General features: G+C 41.2%; 1 protein-coding gene across 4 annotated transcripts in view; it reads right to left on the bottom strand.

Annotated features, from left to right (window-relative positions):
- The window catches only part of Fbxl20 (F-box and leucine rich repeat protein 20), a 70,637-nt gene that overhangs the window by 43,818 nt on the left and 3,618 nt on the right, over positions 1 to 23,201 (bottom strand). For all 4 annotated transcript variants that reach the window (XM_048450836.3, XM_048450837.3, XM_085695742.2 and 1 more), the window contains one exon: positions 500 to 561. In XM_048450836.3, coding sequence (XP_048306793.1) covers positions 500 to 561 — 62 coding nt within the window. Of the gene's footprint in view, positions 1 to 499; positions 562 to 23,201 lie in introns of those variants that run through there.

Below are 23,201 nucleotides of genomic sequence, written 5' to 3'. Positions count from 1 at the left end.
AAATTTTCTGTCTTACTATAAGGCAAAGGCAAAGTCAAGATACAAAATCATATGCAGGTCTAAGTTGAAACACTGCTAACAATTTTTTTTTAACACTGTTACAATAAACTGCGCAGTGGTGGTGCACGCCTTTAATCCCAGCACTCAGGAGGCAGAGGCAGGCCATCTCTGTGAGTTCGAGGCCAGCCTGGTCTACAAGAGCTAGTTCCAGGACAGGCACCAAAAACTACAGAGAAACCCTGTCTCAAAAAAAAAAAAAAACCCTGTTACAATAAATTAAAAATTCCAGATAAGAAAGACCAAGCAGGTATAGCCTGTGAGTTTCAAGTCTCACTGAAGGCCATGAACTTACCCTAACACATCTGTAGAGGACAGTGTCAGAAGGCTGGTCTCTCCTGACACTGGAACACTGGGAACAGAACACTAGCAACAAGTTTATGCTTAACATGCAAACACGATGTACCCCACCAACCGAAACAGAATTAGGGCTCAGACGTACCTTAGCAGGAGTTCTTTGGGAAGTTTTTTATTGATTACAGCTTCATCACTGTTTGAGAACATCTGTCAAAAAAAAAAAAAGTCAATGCATCAGGCATTAACATTTGATCATATTCACAGGTGGGAGACAATTTCCTCTAGAGAAAGGTCAAAAAAGAAAAAAAAGTGTGGAGTCAGCAAAATGATTTAGGAGGTAAATGCTGCCAAGCCTGATGATCTAGTTCAAACCCTGGAGCCACAGTCAGGAGAGAACTGATGGCTGACAGTTGTCCTCTTTTTGGGGGATGGGGTGGGGTTCAATACAGGGTTTCTCTGTAGCTTTGGAGCCTGTCTTGGAACTCACTCTATAGACTAGGCTGGTCCCAAACTCAGAGCTCTGCCTGTCTCTGCCTCCTGAGTGTGCCCCACCACTCGGTGAAGGTTGTCCTCTTACCTTCCTCACAATGGGCATCCATAGCCAGATATAAAGGCCCAAGGTATGGTGGGACAATACACCAGCTTCCTAAATTACCTTAACCTTATATCCACCCAATCTAGCACCTACACTAATCCAGAACCCCTTCCCCTCCAACCTCAAGAGTTCCCTAAACTCTAATGGCAGAAGCCCTCTCCCAGGTCTGTTAAAGGGGCTTTCTCTGTTCTCTGAGTTACAGTTGGAGCTCCTGATACAGACCCCAGAAGTAGGCGGATCTGAGTTCAAGGCTAGCTTGATCTAGACAGCAGTTCCCGGACAGCTAGGACTAGAGATCCTCACTGCTGAACACTGTGACTAGAGAGTGCCATACACACGGAGCTGGAGGACACTGCTGTCCTAAAGCTAACGAGTTCCCCAATCTAGAAACAAAGATTATTCTCCATTTATTTAGGATTACCTTGATTTCTGCCAGTAATTGATATTTTTTTCAGTACATAAGCTTTTAATGTTTATTTCTAAAAGTATTTTATTCTTTTTTAAGCTACTGTAAATGGATCACACTTCATTCTAGGATTCCCCGCTCCAGCATACACAGCACATCATCTTTCCATCCCCTTGTTTTTAACCTTTGTGCCTTTGAGCCCAGTCTCTACACAACATGAAGATCAATCCTATTATCTACTCTCACAACCTAAGCCTTTCAAAAAAATAAACAGAAAAAAAAAACCAAAAAATCTCACTATTGTAGCCTTAGCTGGTCTGGAACTCACTACATAGACCATGATGGCCTTGAACTCACAGGGACACCTACTTTTGTCTCCCAAGTGCTAGTACTAAAGGTAAGAGCCACAGGCCCAGTCACAATCATTAAAGAACAAATGCCTTTTGACTGACGTGTTTAACCTATTTCTCCTTGATTAGGCACATCTCTCAGTCTACGTGTTTCTAAATGTGTTCTTATAATTCTTTCCATTGGAACGGCCCTGAGTGCCATCTCCTGTGTTTCTTTACAGGCCTGAATGGCATTTTCTCTTGGGGACTGTACTTGGTTTTGTCACCAGCTTCCAAGGCACTCAATGGTGAATGGGTGACTTTGCTTTGTTTTTTTTCTAAGATGTGCCTGATTCTCAAAGAGGAAAGAGAAGAAAAGAAAACTGCCTTGGTCACACCTTGATGGTACAGCAGAGCATCTCAGTAACGCGGATAATCCCTCCTTTACTTCCTTTATGCTTTTGAATAGATATTTTCTGTTGTCCATTATAATGCCTTCATTTTAAAGATTTATTTATGTGTATGAGGTTTTCCTGGTTTGTGTTTCTGCACCACATGTATGCCTGGTGCTTACAGAGGTCAGAAGAGGGAGGCTGATCCCCTGGAACTGGAGTTCTGCACAGCTGTGAACTGCCCATGCGGGTGCTAGCAATCAGAGCTGCTCCTCTGTGAGGACAAGTGTCCTTTTCTTCTTTTTTTCCTTTTTGGTTTTTTTAATAGACCAGGCGAGCCTTAAACTCATTGATTCACCTGTCTCTGCTTGAGAGTGCCGAATTAGGGGTATGTGTCACCAGCAGCAGCAAGGAAGAACAGTTTCTTTTTATTTCTTTGTTTGTTCGTTTTTTTCGAGTCAGGGTTTCTCTGTAGCTTTGGAGCCTGTCCTGGAACTCACTCTGTAGACCAGACTGACCTCGGGAAGAACAGTTTCTTAACTGTTGAACCATCTCTCTATTTCCTGATCTTTTTTTCCTTCTGTTTGTTTGTTTTTCAAGACAGGGTTTCTCTGTGTAGTCCTGGTTGTCCTGGAGCTCAGAGATTCACCTGCCTCTGCCTCCTAAGTACTGGAACTAAGGGCACGTGCCACCACCACTTGACTTTAATTTCTTCATTTAAAAAATGTTTTTAAAATTAATTTCCTAATGGTTGCTCTAACAATTCCAGTATATACCCTAACTAGCCACAACATATTTCAGATTGTTCACTTTCTATAAAATACAGAAACAAGAGAGTTCTACTTTTTCCCTTTTCTTTTACAATAATATATTAATCTGATAAACCAAAAACTATAGTTCTTAATTACACAACTGTCTTTCAATTTCGCTAAGACAATGAAAGGACAGTTTATTTATAGTCTGTTATATTTACCTCTGTAACTAACATTCATAGTGGTTTTTCTTCAAGTTACCATCTGGTACCATATTCTTTAAGTCTGAACAAACTTTAATAATTCATGTAAGTCAGATCTGCAAACAAATGTCTTGGTGCTTGCTTATTAGGGATTTAAAAATTTTTCCTCTAATGTTTTGAGCTTTTAAAACAGGGTCTTGATCTATAGCCCAAGCTAGCCTTGAGTTCATATGCCTCAGTTTCTGAATAACAAAGTTTCTCTGGAGAAACAATTATCCATAGGTCTGTGCATCTATGTATCTGTGTGTGTGTGGAGAGAGAGAGAGAGTGAGAGATTAATGCTGGAGATTATTAGCATGTAGAGATGATGTCCATAAGCTCAGGAGCTCTGATGTCCAAGGGTAGAAGAGGGATGTCTTAGAACATGGGAAAGAAAATACCAGAGAAATACTTTATTTCTTATGTAAGTTTCCACAAACCCCTAAAGGTGACACAGATTGATTTTTTTTTTCAAGTTTTAGTTCGAGACAGGGTTTATCTCTGTAGTCCTGGCTGTCCTGGAACTCATTCTATAGACCAGGCTAACCTCAAACTCAGAGATCTGCCTGCCTCTGACTCCAGAGTGTTGGGATTAAAGGCGTGCACCACCACCACCCAGCCAAAAACCTTTTTCATTTTTTTAAAGAGAGAAATTCGTGCAACAATTGTTTTGCAGTGTACATTTTAGTGGGATCTTGGTACATTTTAATGTACTTAAAACTGCTGTGCTATTACCATCTTCCTAGCTCCAGACTGTCCTTATCCCCTCAGAACACTCCGTATCCATTAGGCAATCACTTGGGACAGCCACTGTTTTTCTCCAGTACTGTTAGAGCCCATGTGGCTCCAACAAGCATATGAATTTTCCTATGCCTGGTTACTCCATACAAGGGAATCGAAACATGTCTTGTTATGTATCACTGATCTCTTTTAATAATGGCTCTGAGTCTTCAAAGACCTCGAAAGAAAATATCCAACTTCATATGGAAAAGCAAAAAACCCAGGATAGCCAAAACAATCCTGTGCAATAAAAGAACTTCTGGCGGCATCACAATCCCTGACTTCAAACTCTACTACAGAGCTACAGTACTGAAAACAGCCTGGTATTGGCATAAGAACAGACAGGAGGACAAATGGAACCAAATAGAAGACCTGGATTCAATCCACACATCTTCGAACACTTGATCTTTGATAAAGAAGCAAAAAATATCAAATGGAAAAAAGAAAGCATATTTAACAAGTGGTGCTGGCATTACTGGATATCAACATGTAGAAAAATGAAAATAGACCCATATCGATCACCATGCACAAAACTCAAGTCCAAATGGATCGAAGACCTCAACATAAAGCCAGCCACACTGAGCCTTATATAAGAGAAAGTGGAAAGTACACTTGAACGCATTGGCACAGGAGACCACTTCCTAAATATAACCCCAGCATCACAGACACTGAGAGAAACAATTAGTAAATGGGACCTACTGAAACTGAAAAGCTTCTGTAAAGCAAAGGGCACGGTCAACAAGACAAAACAATAGCCTACAGAATGTGAAAAGATCTTCACTAACCCCACATCAGACACAGGTCTGATCTCCAAAATATACAAAGAACTCAAGAAATTGGACACCAAAAGATCACATAACCCAATTAAAAAAAATGGAGTACAGACCTAAACAGAGAACTCTCAACAGAGGAATCTAAAATGGCTGAAAGACACTTAAGGAAATGTTCAACATCCTTAGTCAACAGAGAAATGCAAATCAAAACAACTCTGAGATTCCATCTTACACCTGTAAGAATAGCCAAAATTAAAAACACTGATGACAAATTATGCTGGAGAGGTTGTGGGGAAAAGGGAACACTTCTGCATTGCTGGTGGGAATGCAAGCTGGTATAACCCTTTTGGATGTCAGTGTGGCGATTTCCCAGAAAATTAGGAAATAACCTTCCTCAAGACCCAGCAATACCACTTTTGGCTATATATCCAACGGATGCTCAATCGTGCCACAAGGACACGTCCTCAACTATGTCCATAGCAGCTTTGTTTGTCATAACCAGAACCTGGAAACAACCTAAATGCCCCTGACAGAAGAATGGATAAGGAAAATGTGGTACATTTACACAATGGAGTACTACACAGCAGAAAAAAAACACAACATCTTCAATTTTGTAAAAAAATGAATGGAGCTAGAAAACATTATTTAGAGTAAGGTAACCCAGACACAGAAAGACAATTATCACATGCACTCACTCACAGGTTATTTTTAAACATAAAGCAAAGAAAGCCAGCCTACAAACCACAATCCCAGAGAACTTAGACAACAATGAGGACACTAAGAGATCTCATCTACATGGAAAGTAGAAAAAGACAAGATCTCCTGAGTAAACTGGGAGCGTGGGGACCTTGGGGGAGGATTAAAGTGGGGAGGGGAGAGGCAGGGAGGAGAGCAGAGAAAAATGTAGAGCTCAATAAATATCAATAAAAAATGTAAAAAAAAATAATGGCTCTGGGATTTATCTACACCGCACTGCTGTCAGTACTTCATTTCTTTTCAGGTCCTCTGTATATATATACACTTTCTTCATTCATTCACTAGTGGTCACCTTGGCTGTTAACAAACCTGGTTATCGTGAATACATGAATACTGCTATCAGCATCAGCATTGTTTTCTTTTGAGACAGGGTTTCTCCGTAGCACTAGCTGTCCTGGAACTCACTAGTAGACCAGTGGCCTTGAACTCAGAGATTCCTGCCTCTGCCTCCAGAGTGCTGGGATTAAAGGTGTGCGCCACCACGCCTGGTCATGAATACCTATTTTTAATTCATCTAGGCAATGTGACACTTGGATAAAATTTTAAGAAGTCATTAAATTGATTTCTGCAGTGACTGCACCAGTCTACATTTCTATCACAAACAAAGGCTCACATTTCTCTATGCTCCTGCCTACACCTGTCTGTGACATTCTATCCAGTCCTGGGGACAGTGCCATGCGGAACAAGCCTTCCACAACCAGCTCTATACCTATTCAAATCCTTTAACCTTACAACTGGGCTGTTTTGACTAGCAAGGGTTCCTTGTAAGGGTTCTAGACACTAAAGCTTTTTTCAGTATAGGACCATGACTTACACACAAGTGCTTCCATTTTTTAAGGTTATCTGTTTAAAGTCTCAGGGGTCTGAATACACAGATAAGTGCTTTTGTTCTTTGGGGTTTTCTGTTTGTTTTGTGTTTATTTGTTTTCAAGACGGGGTTTCTCTGTACAGCTTCAGAGCTCTTCACAGAAGGCGGTCTGCAAACCAGGGTGGCCTTGAATGCTCAGAGATCTGTCTCTGCCTCCTGAGTTACTTGGTTTTTGAGGCAGTCTCACTATGTTGCTCGGGCTACTTTCTAACACATGATCTCAAAGGGATCCTACCGCTCACCTTTCCTGGTTGTGACTTTTGGCACACGACAACCAAGCCTAGCTAAAATTCTTTCTATTTTCTTTCTGTGGTGCTGGGGACTGGACCCAGAGCCCTACACATTCAGCCTAACGCTCCACTGCTAATCAACACCCAACCCCACAATCTTGGTCATGTTTTTTCTCAAACACTGAATATCATCCAACACTTTCTGGCTTTTCACTGTTCCTTCTGCTTGCTTCAAGCTAGAGATCCTACCACAGACTCCCAAAGGCCGGGTTGTGAGTACATATCACATCTGAATAGATAGTATTTCTGATCAAAGTCAGCTGCTAACCATAGTGCTCCTCTTTGTATATGAATTATTTTATTTCTGTTTCCAGATTTTCTCTTAAAACAGTTTGATAACAATTAGCCAGGTGCAGATATCTTTGTATTTATTCTACTTCAAGATCACTAAATACTGGACTACACAGATCAATATTTTCATCTGGCAGAGCATGGTGGCCCACACGTTTAATTCCAGCACTTAGAAAGCAGAAACAGGCAGATGTGTTAGTTTGAGGCTAGCCTAATCTACACATTGATGGACACAATTAATAAAAACCCAGAGAATTATGGTTCAACCTGAAAGTCAGAAAAAGCAAAACAGCCAGCCACTGGCTCTTACCTCTACCTCAGTCTGAAATAGTGATCCTGTCCCCAGGAATTTCAGAATAAGACAGTGTGTGAGAGCTATCTCCTCCCATTTTATAGTCCTCTCTAGGGCTAGGATTAAAGGTGTGCACCACTACCGCCTAGTTCCTAAGGCAAAGGAGTGTGGCTACTGGGACTAAAGGTGTGTCATCACTGCCTGGTCTGTAAGGTTGACCAGTGGGACTGTTTTATTCTCTGATCTTCAGGCAAGTTTTATTTATTAAAATACAAATGAAATATCACCACACAATGACTTCTAAGTCAGCCAGGGATACATAGAAAGACCATGTCTCAAAATAATAAATACGGGTATTTTCATCAAATTGTTGGTCATAGGCTCAGCATTATTCCCAGCAGCCCAAAGACAGATGTAAGCTGAGTGTCCAACTACAAATGAATGGATAATAAAATGTGTTACATGCATGTAAGTGGAAAGTTTAAGATAAAAAGAAGCCTCTAGGCTCCCACCTTTCCTTATGAAGGAAGTATACTGAAGAGTTACTTAGCTTTGAAAGGTAGCTCTCATCTGGCTACAGAGTCCATGCCTGCAACAACAATGCTTGGGAGACAAATGCAGAAGGATCATGAGTTTGACGCTAGCCTGGGCTAAATACTGAGACCATATCTACAAAACCAAAACCAACAACAAAAAGACTAGACTGAAGAGACTATCCAGTGGGAAGAGTTCTTGAGTTCAAATCTCCAGAATCCATTTAAAGCCACGTGGGCAGTGTCAGGCAGATGGGAGGCAGACACAGAATCTCGGGGGCTCACAAAACAGCTACAATGACGATGAATGACCCGTAAGGTTGTCCTCTAACTTTCCCAAGCCCACTGTGGCACATGCACAATCATACTTACACAGATGAACGTGGCAGTGAGCACACATATCAAACACATAAAGGCTAAAAGGAAACAAACACTGTGCAGTGATAACGAGTGGTTTCCAAGGCCTGGCCTAAGAAACACAGCTGCATTTTCCAGAATCACTCCTGCTATCACATATGAAGTCTAGGCTAGACTTCAGGACAACAATCATGTGCAAGCCAGAGTCAGCTGACAGCAGCACCAGTCTCATGCTCTAATAAAGGCCTATTACACACTCTAGAAACAGTCAAGAGGGCGGCAGCCTGCTGAGTGACCTTCTAAAAAGACAAGCACAACTGCCAGGGTGAGCTAATTATTGTAAGCTACTCAATGGTACTTAACGTTAAGGGGGTTCTGGTCAGCAACTACTACAAAAAATGGCACTTCATTGAAAGAAAATGTATAACTAGTTGTCTCCTTTTCATAGATTTGAACAAACTAGTAACCTGGGACAAGTCAAATCTTATAGCAGTAGGAACACTTTTGGGAAAGGTTAAGTCAGAATAGTCATAAAGAAATCCATAATTAAAGATGGAGAGAAGTTTTGTTTTGGTTTGTTTTTGTTTTTTCGGAACAGGGTTTCTCTGTATAGCACTGGTTATCCTGGAACTTGCTCCGTAGATCAGGATGGACTTGAACTCAGAGATCCTACTGCCTCTGTCACCTGCGTACTGGGATTAAAGGTGTGCTCCACACCACCTGGCTGAGAAATTTTAAAAAATACTTTTCCTATAAGTACTTTTTACAAGGCTTGCCATTCCCTCACTCAACCAACACCAGATGTTTTTTCAATTGGCTGGTTTTCTTGCCAGAATCCAAAAGGAAAAACATTTTTGTATGCTAAATAAATTTGAAAGAAAATAAGATTAAAATTTCCCCACCCAACAGTTTTTCCTTAGTAGAAATATAATTGCTTCTTAGAAACAAACTGTGGCCAGTATATTACCACACCCTGACTAAGATATCTCAAGATAAAAACACCATGCCACTTAACAGTCAAGCTCTCTGTGATAGACACCTATAATATCTGACTCAACAGCACACATTTTCCTTTATGTTTATTTCTGCCTTGTCTACTTGGCCTACACCCACCACCAATTCTTGGTTTGCACTTGGCATTAAAGCTGTTTGTGTATATACACACATCCATAGAATGCACTGCCAGAGGAGGATGTCAGGTGTCCTGCTACAACCCTTGAGACAGGGTCTCTCACTCACCTGGAGATGTTTTCCAGATAGGTTAAGGCAGGCAGCAAACCCTAGCAATTCTCTTCTCTCTGGCCCCCTCGCCCAGTGCTGAGGTAAAAGGCAGATATAAGACCACATATGGGTCTTACATGGGTACTAGGGATCTGAACGTGGGCCACCATAATGGTGTTATACACACACCGAGCCATTTCCCATTCTTTGCACTTCCATTCCTTTTTTTCTGCTGAGTATTTTGTCTCCTAACTTGGTTTTACTATCTGAGCAACATTTCAGGTCCCTAAGGACTCCTAAGTTTAATTCCCAGGACTCATACTGAGGAAGGAGAAAACATGTCTGCAAGTTGTCTTCTGACTTCCATGGTTCGTTGTGGCCTGTGCTAAATAACTTTAGTATTTAAATAAAATACAGAAATTGCATGGCTCCTACCTTCTGAAGACAATCACAGAAAGCATCATTTGAGACTACAATAAGAGGTTAGAAAGAGGCAGTAAATATTTTGTAGCCAGTGATTGTAGAGGAGATGTGAGAAATAGTTTTATTCTGGTCATGCAGGTCAGGAATCCCTTTTTTTTTTTTTTTTGCAGGGGTGGTGGCACATGTCTTTAATCCTAGCACTCAAGAATGCTATTTGTTTTGTTTTTTTAAAGCAAGGTCTCTCTATTACGTAGCTCTGGCTATGCTGGAACTTACTATGTAGACCTGGCTGGCCTCGAACTCCCAGAGATTCATTTGTCTCTACCTGCCCAGTGCTGGGATTGAAGGTGTGAACTACCATACATGACAGAGATCATAGCCTTTAATAACAACAAACCCTATCACCTCTACTTTCACAATATAGGATATCCTTAATCCAAAAACATCAAATGCTTCAAAATTAGAAAATCTTCACTTGATCTCATGTGAGGGGGCACAGTCAAAACATAGCACATTAAAATAGTGTATAAACTTACTTCAGTCTAAGTTGATGTAAATGAAACATAGATCAGGGCTGTGAGATCTATGCTCAGAGGTTAAGAGCACTTGCTGCTCTTCCAGAGGTTCTTGAGTTCAATTCCCAGCAAACATACGGCTGCTCACAACTGTAACTCCAGTTCCAGGGAATCCAACACCCTCACACAGACATACATACAAGTAAAACACCAATGCACAAAAACAAAAATAAATAAATCATAATGGAGAATGAGGTGAAGACATTTTTAAACCTAGCACTTAGGAAGCAGAAACAGACAAATAGCAAGTTCGAGACCAGCCAGGGCTACAGAGCAAGTTCCAAAACCAGACAGAGATACACAGAGGAACAGTCTCAAATAATGCTTTATAATAGTCTTAAAGACTGTTTTATATAATCATGTCTCCAAAGAACAGGAGTGAGATTTTATTTTGGGGGCAAATCAGGGCTTTATGGATACTAGGCAGCTAGTCTTTCATCCCAGCTCAACATGATATTTTCTCCAGAGTTTAAACGTCTACAAGGCTATTCATCCCCCTCCCCCGCCCCATACACACCAGCAATTCCTACTGATAAGTCCTTACCCTGTATTTCTGGTCCCAGCAATTATTAGTATTGTATATATTATATATTATCCTTTATAATTTACCAATATCCCCTAATTAGATTTTAAACTCCACCAGGACAAGATTTTGTCTGTCTTGTTCATTTTTACACCCTCTGGTATTCATAACAGCAGGCACATATGAGGTACTCCATAAATATTTGATGACTGAATTAGTCATTAGCAAATGTAACTGAAGCGGGTGTGGTGATGCACTGATGCATGCAATAATCCCAGCACATGGGAAGCTGAGGCTGAATGATCACGAATTCCAAGTCAGATGGTACTATAAAGCAAGACCATCTTCAAACCTGTATCCCTGGTAGAGACGATGACTAATCAGGAGAGCTAGTCTGACAAGCGGTGCTGGGTCCTGGCTTTCCCAAGCTGTCCTCTGACTTTCACATCTGCCTGTAGCACACAATTAATTACCCAGTCCCTCTTACAGGCATAAAAGTGATACAGATACGCTCTGTGTGATATCACAGTGACTCAAAATAAATCTATGTATGTGTCGGGAGTGGTGGCATACATGCCTTTAATTCTAGTACTTGGAACAGAGGCAGGTAGTTCTCAAAAAAAAAAATTAAAAATAAAGTATGTGTGGGAAGCCAGGGAAGCCCTGAGTGAATGTGAAAGGAATGGACGAAGTCCCGAGAAACTGTATTGTTGACAAGGACCAAAGCCTCATAGGAACAGGAACTGGCAAAGTCTTCTTTCAGGTGAGGTTTACAAGTGTTTCTGAACCAACTGCCCGGTGTGAGACTAGCAACCGCAGCTTTTTCCTTCTAGATGACGGTAGAAGAGACTGCTCCCCACAGAGACCTCCTACCCTCCCTCTTACAATATATATACGAGATGCTCTTATGATAGATATGCAAGGCTCCAGGATGCTCCACAGTTGAAGCAGTTCCATTAGAGCTAGCATGGCCCACCTGATCTCAGTTTCTATGTATGTGTCTGCCATTTCTTCATTCCCTCATTGCCCCATCAAGACCAAACTGTGCTGCACAGGAGGACAGGGTATGTACATGATGTGTGTGTGTGTGTGTAGAATCATCTATTAGTAGAAAGGACTGTACAGATACCATTCTTTCAATATGTAAAGACAGTTAAGGGGCTTCAAATGTAACCTAGCAGGTAGAGTACTTATCTAATGTGTCAAAGGTCTTGGGTTCTGGAGTGCTACAACATGCCTGTGACCCCAGACCAGCACTCTGAATGTGAGGGATAAAATCAGGAGCTCCAGGTCATCCTCCACTATTTAGCAAGTTGAAAGCCAAACAAGGAGATCTTGTCTTAAAACAAAAGAAAATAGATGAACAAAACAGTATTGGTAATTGAACAGATGGAATAATAATGAGGGTTCAGAAGTAGATCTATCCTGGGTTTATATAGTAAGACCCAATCTCAAAACAAGCTGAAAAATAAAGAGTTGAGAATCGTCACATACTCTGTAAACCCAACACTTGGTAGGTAGAGGCAAGAGGATGAGGAGCTCAAAGCCAGCCTCAACTACACTGTGACTGTGTGGCCAACCTGGGCTACATAAAAACAACATTGGGAAAACAGACTTTTGAAGCATATGTTTTCTAATCTATAAAAGTAACAGCGAGCAGCTGAAGAGATGGCTCAGAGGTTCTGAGTAACCAGTGCTCTTGCAGAGGACCTGGGTTCAATCCCCAGCACTCACAGCACCACACAGTAGCTCATAACTGCCCATAACTCCAGTTCTAGGAGACCCAATATGCTCTTCTGGCCTCTGGGGGCACCAGGCACATATGTGACACACAGACATATATGCAGGTAAAATATTCATATGCAGAATATAAAAATATTTTTCAAAGAATTCGCTACCTAAGAGATTTCTAATAACGAAGTTCAAATTAAAGCATAAACGTGAACATACTATTTAATGTCTAAGCACTCATACACACAGAGTAATGATTTAATCTAATCTAATCTAAACGAGGCAGTAGTGGTGCAAGCCTTTAAACCCAGCACTTAGGAGGCAGAGGCAGGTGGATTTCTGAGTTGGAGGTCAGTCAGCCTGGCCATCCTGGCGCTCACAGAGATCTGCCTGCCTCTGCCTTCCGAGTGTTAGGATTAAACCTAAACTGTTTTAGTAAGACATATTCATTGCCTCTGGGGGGGGGGGGGAGGACAGCTCAGTGGCAGGGCACTTGTCCAGTGTGCTTGAGGCCTAGGTGTTTTTCTCAGCACCAGGAGAAAGCCGACTATGTAAATAGTTACTATATAATAAATGTCTAGAATGACTCGTGAGTGAGAGCCGCTCCTGGGCTACTCTTTTTCTAACCCTATTTCTTTTCTATTTAAGTCTCTAGTGAATGTCCAGCCTCAGAGAAGCAGCAACTTTAATTAGAAGTACTGTTTTGAGCATTAGGGCAGAGGTAGGCAGATCTCTGGGTTCAAGGACAGCCTGGTCTATACAGTGCAGTGGTTCTCAACCTTCCTAATGCTGTGACCCTTTAATACAGTCATGTTGTGATGATCCCGCATTATAACATTATTTTCGTAGATACTTCATAACTGTAATTTTGCTACCATTACGAATCATAATGTACACACCTGATATGCAGGATATCTGATATGTGACTCCTGCGAAAGGGTCGTCCCACCCCCATAGGGGACGTGACCCGGCTGAGAACTGTTGCCACAGATGGAACTTATTCTAGGTGCTTCAGTTTGAAAGAGTGAGTTTACGGGAGGAGGGCAAGAACAAAGAGACTGCTAGACTAGGGAAGGTTTGAAATATACTAGTTCTTTTGCTTGCTTTTTGCTTTTTTTTTTTTAATTAATTAAATTTTCCCCCAAGACAGAGTTTCTCTGTCTTGCTTTGGCTGTCCTAGAACTCGCTCTGTAGACCAAGCTGGCCTCAAACTCAGAGATCCCCCTGCCTCTGTCTCCCGAGTACAGGGATTAAAGGTGTTCACCACCACTGTCCGCCTTGAAATGTTCTTATACCTATATACACTTTGTTGACAGAACAACAAAAGTTATTATCCTGACTTCATGTGACTAAAAAGTTACTTTTACTTTGCTTTGTTCATCCTTTAAAAGTAGGTGAAATGGGGCTGGAGAGATGGTTCAGCAGTTAGGAACACTGGTTGCTATTCCAGAGGACCAGGGTTCCACTCCCAATACCCACATATAACTCTAGTTCCCAGAGATCCAATGCCCTCTTCTGTCCTCCGTGGGCACCAGTCACACAAGTGATGCAAAGATGTACATTGAAGCAAAATACTCATATATATTAAGAGGAATAAAATGTATAAGTTACTGAGGAAAAGAAAACAGATTTGTATTACCTGCCAATGGAAAATTAAAATGCCAGGCCAAGGATTTGCAGATCTGTGCAGTCTAGGCATGCGTTGCTACAGGATAAAAGTGTGTGTGTGGCGGGGGGGAGTAGGTAGACCAGTCATTTGAGAATGAAGCTGGGCGTGATGACAAGTCTTTAACCCCCATAACCTGGAGGCTGAGGCAGTCTCCATTTTCTAGGGTAACCCGGGCTACTATTTAAGATTCAAGGGAAGATCCCATTTCAAAACACAAAGCACAAAAGGAGTTTTCCCTTTATCCTGTCTTTTGAAGCAACTCATCTTTATTTTTTAATATTTGAATATTGAAATTAATTTCTACGACATGAAAATGTTATGGTATCACACCGACTTTATAAAAGGAAATTATTTGTGAACTATTAAAATGTAATTTTTGCTATGTGTGGTGGCACAGAGGCCTGTGACCACACAAGGAAACAGGAGGGTTCTATAGGCCAGCCTGGGCTACAGAGCTAGACTCTATCTCAAGTAACAAAATAACAAAGAAAATAATTATCAGGCCTAAATGGCCTACCTGCTTTTGAAATGGGTTTAAATGGGTTTTCCTATGTTGACAGAAGTCCTGGGCTCAAGCCCTTCCCCTGCTTCAGCCTCCCAAGGTCGTAGGGATTCGAGCACCACTGAGCCTTCCAGAGGTTTGTGTATGGAGCACAACACGCAAGGCTTCTCCAGCAGACCTACACTCAGCTCCTAGAACCCATCCATGTCAGGGACTCACAATTGCCCGTAACCCAGTTCCACTGGGCTGCTTGGCACACTGCACTCCTGTGTACACATACGTACTGACATTCATAATTAAAATAAAAATGGCACTTTAAGAGTAAGTTCCCTTTACAGATTTCCACTGTCTAACTCTAGTAAGTTCCCTTTACTATGATTCTCTGCAGAGAGATTACACAGTTAATTCATTGTCAATGTCTTAAATATCTTTATAATCCTAGTAAAGAAAAGCAAATTAGCCTTTGTGGTCTTAATGTGATGCTTTGAATACCTTGCCTGCTTCTGCCTTCACTACGGAAAGTGGACGTATGAAGGCTGGGATAGGGGTGGGAGTCTGTGGTATTATGACGATGCAAACGCTTTTGCTGAGAAATGGGTTTAATGATTGTGTGGCACCCTGGAGTTTGGCATGCTGTGGTTCTTACCTCTTTACAACTGTGGAATTTATTTACACTTATAGGACCCATTTACCAGCATTAGCTTTGAAGCCTGGGTTTGAACTATGGCTTTGCTACTTGCAATCTGTATGACCTTGGAGAAGGTTTTCAGATTAAACTCTCTGTGTCAATTTTCCAGTCTCTATAATGACTATAATACTTCCACTGTGAGGTCTAAATTCTAAGTTTGGGTAGCATTAGCAGACCCCTGCCATACAAGGAAGGTGTCAGTAATTTGTGCTTACTGTTGTCACTTTGTAGCATATTATAAGTGTTTGTAAATAGTCTTTTTCTAAATATATATATTTTTGAGACAGGGTTTCTCTGTAGCTGAGGAGCCTGTCCTGGAACTAGCTCTTGTAGACCAGGCTGGCCTCAAACTCAAGGAGATCCCCCTGCCTCTGCCTCCCCAGTGCTGGGATTAAAGGTGTGCGCCACCACCGCCCGGCTGTAACTTAATACTTTAAATACTTTAAAAGGCCTCAGTTTCTTTCTTTGCGTTTTGCTATTGCTATATTTTGAAAGTTTCTCACTATAGCCCTGGCTTGCCTGGCTGGGCTTCATTCAGTTCCCGGCCTCTGCACCCCGCTAGTCCCCGGCCTCTGCACCCCGCTAGTTTTGGTTTTGCCATGCAGCTGTCGACGACTTCAACTTTTTAATTCTCTCGCTTTCACCTCCAAAGTGTTGGGATTTTAGGTGTATGACCCTTCACTCGCTAAGAACTTACTATTTAGAGGAAAGTCTTTTACAAAGGGAGAACTATAACCGGTCATCTCCTAATCTGATTCGGTTTTCCATGTCAGCTATTAAACAGGAGCCCCCTGAATTCTAGTCTGAAATGTAGAAAGAACCCAGCAGTTCTTCATCACGGCCATCACTGCACTCATTGTTGGCAGTTGTGATAAATGTCTGCTGAGATGAGACGCTGGCACTGAATTCTAAGTTGACATTTTAAAACACTGGATCAGTCAGCTTTTACCCTGGAAACTGGCCGTTCTTCCTCTCTAATTGTAGAAAATAGAGCTACGATGGAACTGAAGGCAGGCAGGAGATGCATTTGCTCTATGAAGAAGCACGGTGTTACTGACACTCAACACTCATCTAACCCTCTCCCTCATCAGCTGTTGCCAACCATTTCATGCTCGGGATGTAAAGACATTTATGTAGAAAACATATCACAACTTATTTCTGCAATACACTTGTAGAAAACTGATTTTGAAATGTTCTTTGAATAAGTAAAAATATGTGCTTAATGTTGTAACTTCCTAGTACATTATCATGAACTGTAACTGTAAAAGAGGCTTCATTAATATTCAGTATTCTTAGTCACAACAATGTGTTATATAAATGCCTCTGAAATGTAGCTCTGCCTTTAAAAAGTACAACAAAAAATATAGCTTTGCTAAGGTCAACATATTCCTTAAGAGAGACTAGAGGAGGTAGAAATGTAGTTGAGTGAATACTTATTTAGCATGCACAAAGCCCTGGACATGATTAGCAGTAATGTGTAAATATGGGGAGGCAGAGGCAGGAGGATCCGAAGTGCAAGGATATCCTCAATTGCATAGGAAGTTTGAGGTTAGCATAGGTACTTAAGACCCTATCTCACAAAGGGAACAATCAAAAACAGTCAGCATTGCACGGGGCGCTAAAGCAGGAGGAATGCTATAATTTCAAGACCAGCCAGGGCTATACAAGTGAATTCAAGGCAAGCCTATGCCACTTATGCAAGACCTTGTTTCAAAAACACACCTGCCAGAACCCTGACTGCTCTTAGGACTAGAGAGGGAGGGGGAGGTGAGGAGGGGAAGGGAAAGGGAAGGCGGGGAGGAGTTGGAAATTTTTAATAAATAAATTAATTAATTAAAAAAAAACAAAAAACACACCTGCTGGGTGGTGATGGCGCACGCCTTTAATCCCAGCACTTGGGAGGCAGAGGCAGAAGGATCTCTGTGAGTTCCAGACCAGCCTGGTCTATAAGAGCTAGTTCCAGGGCAGTCAGGACTATTACACAGAGAAATCCTACCTTGAAAAACAAAACAAAACAAGAAACCACATGAGAATGATTTATTTACTGTGTTGTTTTGTTTTTAATGCTGGAGATCTAACCCAGGGCCTAACCATGATCTGCCACCAAGGGAGAACACTCAAGTCACCAGTGCAAGATAATTCTATTTACAGACACCTTATATTTCTCCAGCACCAAGTGACATAAACTGCGTGAGTTTATCAAACTTTCATGAAGACATAGGAATCGAGATCTCAGGGGACCTCATCTTGGCATTGCTATGAACTAACACTGAGCACTGAGGAAATCCATTTAACTTTGTCTTTCTGGCTTTAAAATGAGATTGCCAATATTCATTTCCTCGTCATGAGTTGAACTGATGTCACTTAGAAATTAAACATCAAACTCTTGTTGTTTAATAGAGCTTTTCAAGCTATGATATTATTAAGGAAAAATAGCTGAAAATGAATTTTTCTTACTGCAACTCTCCCAATTTTAAGAGATAAATCGGTAACCTGGGTGGCCTTCAAATCTGACACTTAAGTTTTTACACACTGCTCATCTCTTAAAATGGTAGTTCTTGCCATCTCAGTGAGTTTGAGGCCAGCCTGGTCTACAAGAGCTAGTTCCAGGACAGGCTCCAAAGCTACAGAGAAACCTTGTCTTGAAAAACCAAAAAGAAAAAAAACAAAAACAAAAACCCACACATAATAAAAATGAATCAAGGGCCAAGCGGTGGTGACACACGCCTTTAATCCCAGCACTCAGGAGGCAGAGGCAGGTGGATCTCTATGAGTTTGAGGCCAGTCTGGTCTACAAGAGCTAGTTCCAGGACAGGCTCTAAAACTACAGCGAAACCCTGTCTTGAAAAACCAAAACCAAAACCAAAACCAAAAAAAAAAAGAAAAAAGAATCAAGGATAAATGATATCCCACAATAACCCTCTATTGTTAGCTGTGACATACCAGAATCCTTTTCACAAAAATGCATAAAGACATATCACTATAAAATCATAGTTGGATGTCTTGCTTCCTCTGGGTGAGGGTCTACCTAAAGGTTCACTAAGCCTAGAAGGTCAGGGAGGGAGGAAAACAGCACAAAGCACTTAAATTGGGTTGGTGTAAGGGTGTTCACTTTCCCCTCTCTCTTGGATTTCTTAGATATCTTAGAATATTTTACTTTGAATATCTAAAAATACAATTTCAGAACCATAGCACTATACTAGCTAGAGTATTAGAATTTTCAATTGTTTCCAACTTGTTACAAGTTAGGAAACAGTATTTCAAGAGAGAGGAACAGCTCTTTAGACAATAACTCATTAATTTGCAAGGAAAATGAGGCCAAGGTTTGAAATGGAACAGTTTTGGAAATTAAAATTTATTTTATGTATTTTTTATTTCTACATAGTGGGTATTGAACTCGTGGCTTCACTCATGCTAGGCAAGTGTTCTAACACTAAACTATTTCCCCCCCTCAGAATTGAACGACTTTTAAGAGAGCTTGAAGCTCTTCCAGGGGATCTGGGCTCAGAGAAGAGTTCAGTTCTCAGCACCCGCGTCAGGTGGCTCACACCCTTTTTAAATACAGCTCCCAAGGATCTGATGATCTCATCTAGCCTGGGTGGTGCTCGTCTTTGATCCCAGCAGTCCAGAAGCAGAGGCAGGAAGATCTCTGTGAATTCCAGACCAGTCTTGTCTACATAGTGAGTTCCAGGCTAGTCAGGGATACTCAATAAGACCCTGTCTCAAAAAAATAAAAACAGATTCAACAGCAGCACCTGTCTGGCCTGGTGGTGCAGGTCTCTAATGCCAGTTTCAGACAACTACTTGAGGATCCACAGTTCAGGGATACTGGGCAGGCTCAAGGTCAGCTGCTCGGTCGCAGAGCATTAGGAAAGCTCTTGTCCAGTGTGTGTATGGGGGGGGGGGGACACCTTAACACCATACTGACAAATGACCTAACTAGAAGAATACTAGAGTTTGAAAGTGTGACTACTTTCAACATAAATGATGATTTAGTTGGGTGTGACAGCTCACACCTACACCCCAGTATTTAGGAGGCTGAAAAGAGAAACATGAGTTGTAACCAGCCTGGGCTATAGTGAGTTCCATGCCAATCTGAGGTATGGAACAGGAGTCTATCTCAAAAAAATCCAAATAGGAAACAAAAGAAAAAATATTTTAAACCAAGAGGTGGTGGCCCATGCCTTTCATCCCAGCACTCACAAGGCAGAGGTAGGTGCAAGAGGATCTCTGTGAGTTCGAGGCCAGTCTGGTCTACAGAGTGAGTTCTAGTACAGTCAGGGCTCTTATACAGAGAAACTTTAAAAAAAAAAAAAAAGCGCACTTTGTGGAGTTTTTGCCCAGAGAAGGTTGTCAGGTATTTGCAAATGCAGCTCAGAAGAAGAGGGCCTGACTAGCAGACATGAGGTCCAGGTGCAACCTGAGTCTGAAGAATCAAGAATGGAAACGGACCATCAGGTAACTGTTTTCAAAATCAATCTAACTGTTTTCAAAATCAATCTCTACAATGCTCAAAACAAATTCTTGCCATGTGTTGTGCACACACCTTCAATTCCAGTACTCTACAGTCAGATCTAGATAGATCTCTGTTGAGCCTGAGACCAGCCTGATCTATGAATGGAGTTCCAGGCGGCCACACCGGAGACTCTGTCTCACAACAATAGAAAACACGACAACTAATAACAAAGACAGGCATGGCGGTTCAGCCTGTAATCTCAGGCTTTGAGAAAATGAGGCAGGAGGACTGGGAGTTCAAGGTCAGCATTGACTACACAGTAATTTTGAGGTCACCAAGTCTCAAAAGCACAAAATCAGGGGCTGAAGAGATGACTCAGCAGTTAAGAGCACTGGTAGCTCTTCCAGAGGTCCCAGGTTCAGTTCCCAGCATCCACATGGCAGCTCACAAGTGTTACCCCAATTTCAGGGGATCCAATATCCTCACACAGACATACATGCAGGCAAAACATCAATGTACATAAATAAATACAAAATCATTTAAAAACAAAACAAAAAGAAAAAAATCCACAGAACTGGGACTAGGAAGATGGCTCAGCAAGTAAAAGTGCTTGCCTACTCAAACATCATATAACCCAAGTTCAACCCTCAGAACCCAGAACAAGAAGAATAAAGTGACTCTCAAAGTTACTCTCTGACCTCTGCACTGTGGGACCTGTATTCACACAATTACACACACACACACTACTTAAAAGACAAACTGAAACCCTGTCTAAAAGAACAGAAACAAAAGAGGGACCTAGAGAAATGACTTAGAGGTTGATAGCACTGGCTGTTCTTCCAGAAGACTCAGGTTCAGTTCCCAGCACCCATATGGCAGCTCACAATTGTCTCTAACTGCAGATCTAAGGGATCTGATGCTATCTTCTGGCCTCAGAGGACAATGACACACATGTGGTGCATATACATACATGCAGGCAAAGTACAAAAATTAAACAAACGTTTAAATTGGTAAATGGGTAATATGCAGGATGTTCTTGAGAGGGTATAAAACCTTAAGGAAATAAAAATGGAGTTTTAATGCTTTGTTTGAGGTTTTGTGCTTTGTTCTGAAATCTCAGTCATACCAGTGCTGTGAGACTGAGGTTGCAAACTCTTTTTTTTTTTTTTTTTTTTTTTTGAGGCTAGGTCTTATGTTGTCCACGCTGATTTCCAGTTCATGGGCTCCAGTGGTCCTCTATCTCAGCATTCCAAGTGTCTGAGATAACAGGTGTCCACCACCAGGCCAGCCTGAACCAAAGTGTGAGAGCCTTGCAGAAAAAAATGATCAAGGACGCCTGGCTTTGTATATTTATTTATTTATTTTAAAAGTCACAGATTCACAGGTTACTAAAAAAAAGTCCTGAAATAATTGCTTTTAACTCTCTTGCTTACTAAAAAATGAAGGAAAATCACCAGGCCAAATAAATTAAGAGATAACACTTCGCCCAGAACTCGGGGAGGCAGAAGCAGGCAAACCTCAGTGAGTTTGTGGTCAGCCGACCAGAGTGAGTTCCAGGACAGACAAGGATACACAAAGAAACCCTGTCTCAAATAAAATAAAATAAAATAAAACAAAACAAACAAACAAACAAACAAAAAGGTTGGTTCATGGAAAAGCCTACATGAACAACCAGGTCTCCAAGCGGATACAGTATGTTCTTTCATGGTGCTATACGATTTTTGTTATTTTGGATAAAGTGAGTTGACAAAACAAAAGCAGGCCAAAAAACAAAACAAAACAAAACCAGAAAACAAAGACAAGACCTAGTGTCACTGATGTCTGCAGAATTATTTATTTATAAGAAAGCCAGTGAAGTATAATGAATAATAAATATAGATTCAGTATGTGCAAAATAGTGTTTTTCACTTCCTAACTTACAGTCTAAACAACTCCAGACACTGATTATAAAATGTTCAAAGTCAGCTAAAGGTAACACTATGGCGTTTTAAAAATGTTAATTAAGATTTTAAAAAAAGATAAACTCAATTAAGAACTTTCCCCCAACATTATGGTATCTTTACTACAGATCTATTAAAAACATGGCAAAGTCGAAACTGAACTGAAAAAAAAAAATCTCAATTTGAAGCTAAGGGCAAGACTAGATATTTAAATATGTCTCTTGGCAATCTTTCTGAGTGTTAAGGTAATGCTGTTTAACACAATTCAAATAAAAGACACACTCATTAATTTGACAGCACATACAAAATAAAATATATTCGGTGGATTTTAGGAAAAGCACACATTTAATGGGCTTTATGGTGAGTTACACTAAAAACAGAACGATATGAAAAGATTAAGTGTAGAAAAATAGAGATTGGTGAGCTGTAGAGATGGCTCAGTGGTTAAGATCATTTAACTGTTCCTGGGGGCACACAAGTTTGGTTGCCAACACCCACACCAGGGAGTTCATTATCGACTGGAACTCTAGATTCAGGATCCTTTTTCTGACTCCCACAGTACCTGCACTCCATGTACATGCACATACATATACATTCACAAATTTAATCTCTAAAAACAAAAACAAACCCCCTCCAGAGATTAGAATCTTGGTCCTCTACTGTTTCCTTTTTTCAAGCCAGGGTTTCTCTGTAGCTTTGGAGCCTGTCCTGGAACTCGCTCTGTACACCAGGCTGGCCTCGAACTCACAGAGATCCGCCTGCCTCTGCCTCCTGAGTGCTGGGATTAAAGGCATGTGTCACCACCGTCCACTTCTTGGTCCTCTACTGTTAAACTACGATCTTAATACCTTAACCTCTTGGGTCCTAATTTTTCTTGAATGTAAGATAGAATCAGAAAAATCAAAATTCAGATAGCATGTGGGGTGGAGCCTGAGGACTGTTGGAAGTTTCATGCTAGCCTGGGTTACACTGTGAGTTTCTGGCCATCCTGGCCTATCGTGTGAAACTCTGACTCACAAACAGTGTGGGACTAGAGAAATGGCTTGATAGTTAAGAGCACTTGCAGGTCTTGCAAAGAACCTGGATTCAGTTTCTAGTACCAAAAGGGTGCTTCACAAGCATCTGTAACTACAGTTCCACAGGATCTGATGCCCCTTTCTGACCACTGTGGACACCAGGCAAGAGTGAAGTACACACAAATGCATGCAGGCGAAACAATCAGACACATAAAATAAAATATATCTTTAAACTTTTTTAATTAAAAAAAAGACAAAGTAACAGCGCATGGAGCAGGAAGCTTTACAGCTCTGGATTGCTTTCTTTCTCTATCCTGAACTCACCTACTTTGGCTTTACACAGATGCTGCATATTTGACTTATATAACCAGTGATCTCTTAGTTTTAACTTTATTTTTTTCCCCTTGGGGACAGTGTTGGAGGGCACGAGGTTTGAACAGGGTCTCA

This window comes from Myodes glareolus, chromosome 9 (genome assembly GCF_982192425.1).
Source record: "Myodes glareolus chromosome 9, mMyoGla1.1, whole genome shotgun sequence".
Classification (NCBI taxonomy): domain Eukaryota; kingdom Metazoa; phylum Chordata; class Mammalia; order Rodentia; family Cricetidae; genus Myodes; species Myodes glareolus.
This window is presented reverse-complemented; position numbering and strand designations above follow the sequence as displayed.